The following is a 7,184-nucleotide window of genomic DNA, read 5'->3' on the forward strand; positions in this document are numbered from 1 at the left end:
ATACACTTGAATTGATGTGTAGGTATATAACAAATGTCACATGTTTGAAAATAAATGGACAGTAATTAATAAAACGAACCATAGGTATTTTAATAGTTTACATAATGTCGTACATGATTATTCAAGATTTTAGAGATTATTGTTAGGGGTAATAATAATAATAATTAGGGGCAATAATGATACGGGCAAGGGCAACATCCGCTCGGTGTACCCCTTACATTTCATTAAAGTGTCGAATGGGCCTCTACGTGTTGGCTTCGGCCCCGCGCACGCCTCCCAAAGGTCCGGAATACCATTGTTCCGTGATGGGAAAGACATACAAATAATAATTAGGGGCAATAACCTTATGCTTAAGGCTATTTATCGATAAAAGGATGGTCGATGTTTTTATTTTGTCAAGCACTAACAACTGACGTTGGTGCCAGAAAAATATCATATAAATATATAGTATACATATTATATAAATATATACTAGTATAGTATACATATTATAATAAAATTATGATTCGGATTTAGGACCGATAGCCTATGTATTAAACGCGCCATCTTTGATATCATTCCTACATCCGATATCGGATACATTTATTTTATTATACATCCAATAGTTATTTTGGTGCCATGACCTTTCGATCTTGAGGATCATGAAGACAAAGATATGAAAGTCATTAAATATGAAAAATTATTCTCCGTTATTTGGGTCATAGTAATGAGTTTGATTGCCTTGAAATCAATATGCTACGTTCATTCATTCAGAGGTTTTAATTTGTATTTGTCTCGAGTGTTTTATTTTTTATTAAAAGGTATGTGTCATTATTTCCAGGTAAAAATAATGGTACCTAATTGGTAATACGAGAGCAGAAAAACCGAAGGAAAATCCTAATTGAATTGAAGGGTATAATTATGTAAGTTTTAATATTATTAATTTCAACACGACACCTTAAAGTGGACTAAAAATATATGACCTAAATCATAACAAAACGTTTTTTATTGATTCTGAAAATCGCGAAAGCAAAAAATTACTTGGTTATGTTTACTAGTATATCGTAATTGACTAGTTATCTTTTATCAAAAAACAAAGTTGTTGAAAAATGCATTATATTATTTCGTAGTTTTTTTTACGAAAACAAATTATGCAAAGGTGCGTTAAATAATTCAAAAGCAGTGGCTACTTCCAAGTCGAATAAAAAAGGCAGGTAGTCAGGGAAACAAAAATATAATTTTACGACCCGTCTTTTGTTGTCAATAGTCACTGAGAGTCATAACATTCGTTAGATTTATGGCCTTCAAACATTATGCCTTTGTCTTCGAAAGAAAGGCTACTGTTCGTCACAAAAACAACACCTTTTTATAATTGTTGTTCAAATCTGTAGGCGTAATCTTTGGGCACAGTTTTTGTATTGCATTTTAACAGTTCAATCGCCTCGTTGTTGCCAATTTGTTACCTAGCTATAAATTTACCTGTTCTATTTTGAGTTCCTTCACCTTTCTACAACTATCTAGTTTACAAATATTCTCATATTAGAGTATATTTATTACTTAACTTCCTCTATTACGTAATTTGCTTTAGCAAGTCTGTAGCATACCTTTTAAGGACTTCTATATCATAATCACAACATTGTATACCATATGCATTTATCCCCGTCTTCCGTTCATATCTATGTTGTCGGCACAAACTTGGCAAACGAAGTTGTCCGTACTCAATGGGGATCCTCATGCCTCGAAGGAGACCTCAATTAGAGCCCATTTGTGTTAATCCGCTAGTTCTGTTGACCGGATAGGCGACTGAGACGATCGCTTGATGACTCATTGTTGCATTACGTAATGGGAGGAGATGTGTCCGAAGAAAGTTATATTCCTAAGCAATAAAATCCAATAAATGAGTCATTATGACCAAGGCTTTTGTGCCGGCTAGTCTTACACATGTCGCAGAATCGATGTAGGTTTGTAAAGAATTCTTTTGTAAGAGATCTGTATAAGGAGATAGTCACAAACTTTAACAGTTAAGGAACGCTTTCAAGTGAACATATTACCTTTAAGGTTACATTGAAATGACCACAGGTTAATGATACGGCTGTTGTGATGTTTCCCTGATACGGCTTCAGAACGGCACTGAAGTGGTTTTATGGCCGAGTAATAAAATTGACAATTGCAACCACGCAATTTGCAAGCGGGCTTCTTTTGTAGATTAAAGCCGGTGTTATTTAAAATTCAGGAGGTGCTTTACCTTAGGCTTATGATACTCTATGAGAGGTGACCGCTGCATTCCAGTCACGTCTGCGTCCTGTGCCTTGTCAGATTTAGGTGGTGCAAGTATAGGACCTTTTTATAATCTCGAGCTTTGAAAAAAAGGTCCGCGGTTCCCTGGTGTAATGTATACTTTAACTGTGTGCGCATTTTATAGGCACTTCGTGTTAGTTGTTCGAGATAGTTCTACTATGTTGAGTTTAGTATGTATTTAAGAGTGTAGCGCTATCGTAAATGAAATACGTTTTAATATTTAATCATTATTATTGATCTAAAATAACAATTCTAAAGTCATATTGCTACAAACTTAAATACATACAAAAATAAAGACAAAAGGAAAAGGGACGATGGAAATAAAATGTCAATGTTATGCAAAAATTATCACAATGGCTTTATTAAAGTATATAAATAGTATACTCGTGACTTAAATTATATGGACAGTTATTTACATTATTTACAAAGTAACATACTCTAGAGCAGTCTTATAGAATGTATTTACACCAACATTACGAAACATATACGCCTTTTGGAATGGCGAGAAAATACAAAAATAGATTAAATTTTAATTATTTGGTATAATAGCGCGTTTTGCAATGACATTAAGATTCACATGAAGCTGACTAAATAGTTTACATTACTGAGCTCATGAGAAGCGTGGACTAGACAAGGTAGGCCTGACCCGAGGGCTGGGTGTCAATTAAAGGAGGCGGGGGTGGCCAGTGCCGAAATTCCCGCCGCCGGTTGGGATTGCTCCCTCCGAGTTCTAAAGACGAGTAATCAGAGTCTATTGACGAGTAAATATGATCCGACGGCGGCCTTCCATCGGGACCGTAAGGAGCCTGCCCTTGCTGTGAACCTACTTCCCCGAACTCCGGAGCACCGTTCAAGGCCCCAGCCGGTACTCTCATCTTTTCCGTAAACGAAAACGACCGCATTGTGCCGTTTTGCATACCGCTTCTCATTGTATAGGAATTGATATTATTTCTGTAACTAGACGATTTCTTATTATGTCTCTGATCTGGCATTGCATACCACAACTTCTCCCAAAATTTATTTTGGCCCCACCGAACTCGTGAGCTACTCTTCAATAACGGTTTTAAATCAGGATCGCATTGCGCATCCGGTAATACTGAACTGTCTTCTATTATAATTAAACTATAGAAGCGGGACTTAAGGATTTCGTGCATTGTTTGCCTAAATTCATAACGCGACCATTCCGTTTCGATGAAATTCCTAGTCAGAACTATTATAATACGCTTAGAGGCTTCCGCTGCTTCTGGGAGCGGCAATGTGCACTGCATGTAAGGCGAATTGTGCTGTGGGATGTCTCGGTAATGCAAACAAAGGTGATACGAGGGGCTTCCATTTTCCAATTCAGCGGCCAACGTTTGAATAACAAAGTCATCATCCTTGGGGCTGTAGCATACGTAGGCATCGTACAATTTATCAGTGTCATCGTACGCCCCGGTGAATGGGAACAATCTTATTCCGCAACTTGTATAAAGCCAGATGCGAATTGTGTCTCTAAATAAGAAAATCAAAAGGATGACTAGCATGATTAGCATAAAACCCGTGAGCGTAGTCACCATCATCGGCATGTAATTTGAGACCAGCATGTTATCTATAACAGAATCTCCGGCGTAATAGTCACTGCATATCGTGCCGTTGAGATTGAGTTCTTTTTTTTGCGGTAATTGTCCATCGGCGCTCCAACAGAACAAATCGGGGATGTCTACTATTTTAGGAACATTGTCGGCGACAAAGGTAGTAAATCTCTGTAAGTATCTACATTTACACGACCACATGTTATTTCCCAAAGAGAGAGCATTCAAATCCATTACGCTATTTAAATTCCAAACAGCAAATTCAACTAACCTATTTCCATGTAATTTTAAAATTTTCAAAGAATACAAAGACGCGAACGTTGAATTATCTATGAAACTGATAAAATTGTCATGCAAATAAAGTTCCCTTAACTGCGCCAGATTCTCAAACTCATAGCCTTTTAAATGTTTCAGTTTATTACTTCCAAGATTTAATATTAATAGGGAGGATAACCCGGCGAACGTTCTATTTTGTATGTTCTCGACTCCGCTTGAATTTACATACAGCGACCTCATATTTTTTCGCCCGATGAATGCATAATTTTGCAATTCTTTAAAGTCGTTACCATCTAAGTAGACCTCGGTTGCATCCATGGGTATTTTTTCTGGTATTTCAATTGCGCGCTTACTGGAGCAATCGACTACATTTGTATGCCAGGTTTGATCGTGATAGCAGGAGCAATTATAGGGGCAGGTCATTTGGCAATCACATGCAACGTAATCGCAACAGTGGCATAACGTGAAACAGTGGGTCTCATACGGGCACAAGAAGTCAGCAGATTTAAGATTACTGAGCGGTAAGTGGGTTACGCCTCTTGTGTGTGTCATGTTACAAAGGACATTTTCGAGGTCCATTATCCGAGGGTGCTGCCTCATCGCCGTCATATTGTTTATCATGGGTAACCACTCCATGGAGCAATCGCAATTAAACGGATTTCCTCCGATATAGAACTCGGGCAACGACTTGTTCGAGGGAACCGGGGACAGCCGGAGGCTGTTGATATCTAAATGAGATATCTCATTTGCGTAAATATCAACCCGAGTGAGATTGCGTTTCTCCATAAATGTGTTTACTTGGATATTGTTTATGTGGTTATTGTTTATGAACAGCAGCTCTACGCTATTGGGGATTGCTATGGGCGATATTTCGACAATGCGGTTATGGCTTACATCTAAAGTTTTTATATTAAGTTCATCTTGAAGTTTATAGTAGTTTCCTAAATGCTCTATAAAATTACCATGTACATCAAGCCACTTTAATTTACTGGGTATGAAAGCATAATCGAACCAAACTAGATGGTTTTCAGACAAGTTAAGCCAAAGTAAAGAGAGCAAAGTTGCGAATACTCCGTTAATATCGGATATGAAATTACCATCTAACCTTATAGCTTCTAATTGAGAGTTTCTTATAAAACTTCCCCTCTCAATGGATTGAATCTTATTTTTTGCTAAATTTAATACTTGTAGGCTAGGTACATCCCAAAACATTCCAACAGACAAATTACCAATCAGATTATCTATAAGCCTTAAGCCAGTCAATTGATCCAAATTCTTGAAAGAACCATTTTTAATATCCGTTATTTGGTTTTCACCGAGATCTAACGTTTTCAATTGTGACAATTCCCAAATAGCGTTCGGAACTTGTGTTAACTGATTGGAGCTCAAATCCAATTCCTTTAGATCGGAACAATTCTTAAAAGCTTTAGGATCAATGTTAATTAAAAGATTGTTGTTCAAATTCAATTTGCTTAATACAAACAACCCATTAAAAAGGAGCTCGTCAATTGTATGCAAACGATTTTCGGCTAAATTTAAAGTGTGCAAATTATACAATGGAAGAAAAGTATTCTCCTCTATATATCCAATGGAGTTATTTCTTAAATCTAATATCTGGAGGAAGAATAAATCCTTAAACGTCTTACCATCTATCCTCGTCAAGCCGTTATTGGATAAATTCAGAATGACTAAGCGTATAAGGCCAATAAATGTACTGCCATCGATATGAGAGCTCGAGAGCTGATTATTAGATAAATCTAAGACAAGCAGCTGTTCTAATCGGTGGAACACGCCTCTGGCTAATTCAAATAGCAGGTTATTATTTAAATATATTTCTCGTAACTCCTTCGTGTTCGTGAACGTGCCCTCGGGCACTATCTGGAGGTTATTGTAGGAAACATTTAATATCCGCAGAGAAATAAGTCCATTAAACGTTTCACTTGAGATATCGGTGATATTGTTATTCTGTAGCCGTAGTTCTTGTAGATTCTTCAACCCGGTGATTTGCGATTCCTCACTCAAGGACCGCAGATCGTTATCACTTAAATCCAAACTTCGCAGGCCGGAACCACAGTTCTTTCCAAATCCAAGACGATCCACACTTTTGATTTTGTTATGAGTGAAATTTAAAACTTGCAGATTACCCAACGGGCAGAAAACTTCGGATGGTATTGCTTTTAAATTATTCTGACCTAAATCGAGTATCTGTAATTCTCTCAATCCGTTAAAAGTTCCCAGCGAGAGCTCCAAGTTTTTATTTGGACTCCAATCGTAGTTTTTAGATCGAATCGACAACTTTTTCAACTCGCGTAATCCTTCAAACGCGTTGCCGGGTATTCTGAGGAGTTTGCAGTTCTCGAGTGTTAGCTCGGAGAGCGACGAGAATTTTTGAAAATAGTTAGCCTCGAGATAGCTCTCGAAGAGCAGAAGTTGATTGCACTCCACATTGAGACGTTTTATAGTATCGGAAGGTGCATGTGTCAAGCTGGAGCCATCTGCCTCGAGAGTTCGCACCCGGCATATTGTGCTTGTCTCGTCACCTTTCGATTGCCGTCTGCAATTATCCACGCCCGTAGGAGCATACGCGGCATTAACACCCAAAGTCACTAACAAAAGAGTCAGGAGTTGAAACATTTTCTACACACATTAGTCTTAGCAGTTTTAGTGGAAACTATTCACAAAAGTCACTTCACTTTATTTACAAATTTCAAGTCCTCGGATCAGCTGTGATGCACTTCACTGATGTTTATGTTGCGCACGTACGATCGTTGCGGGAGGCGGCGTGGCACGTGCCGCCCTCATCGTGGCTGGAGTGCGACTGGCGAGCGTAGCGCCGACGGCTCGGCGAGAGTAGTGCCGCCCCACGGCACCCCCCGCCGCCCTCACATAGTTACACGTTCCCTTGCATGGCGCCACTTGCGTCGGCCGCTCTCGCGCAATTATGTAATGTTTTCTTAATCAAACCACCGCATCGCGTAAAAAAGAACTTAGATGAGAAATGTTATTGGACTTCATTTAATTTTGAATTACCTAATATGTACATTTGACTACTCGTAATAT

General features: G+C 38.3%; 1 protein-coding gene across 1 annotated transcript; it reads right to left on the reverse strand.

Moving 5' to 3' along the window:
* Positions 1-2,611: 2,611 nt before the first annotated feature.
* On the reverse strand, positions 2,612-6,925 carry LOC125229692 (toll-like receptor 7). Its single transcript, XM_048134593.1, has one exon. The coding sequence runs from the start codon at positions 6,756-6,758 to the stop codon at positions 2,904-2,906; it is 3,855 nt and encodes a 1,284-aa protein (XP_047990550.1). The 5' UTR covers positions 6,759-6,925; the 3' UTR covers positions 2,612-2,903.
* Between the last annotated feature and the right edge of the window lie 259 nt (positions 6,926-7,184).

The sequence above is a fragment of the Leguminivora glycinivorella genome, chromosome 9 (genome assembly GCF_023078275.1).
Source record: "Leguminivora glycinivorella isolate SPB_JAAS2020 chromosome 9, LegGlyc_1.1, whole genome shotgun sequence".
NCBI classification, from domain to species: Eukaryota; Metazoa; Arthropoda; class Insecta; order Lepidoptera; family Tortricidae; genus Leguminivora; species Leguminivora glycinivorella.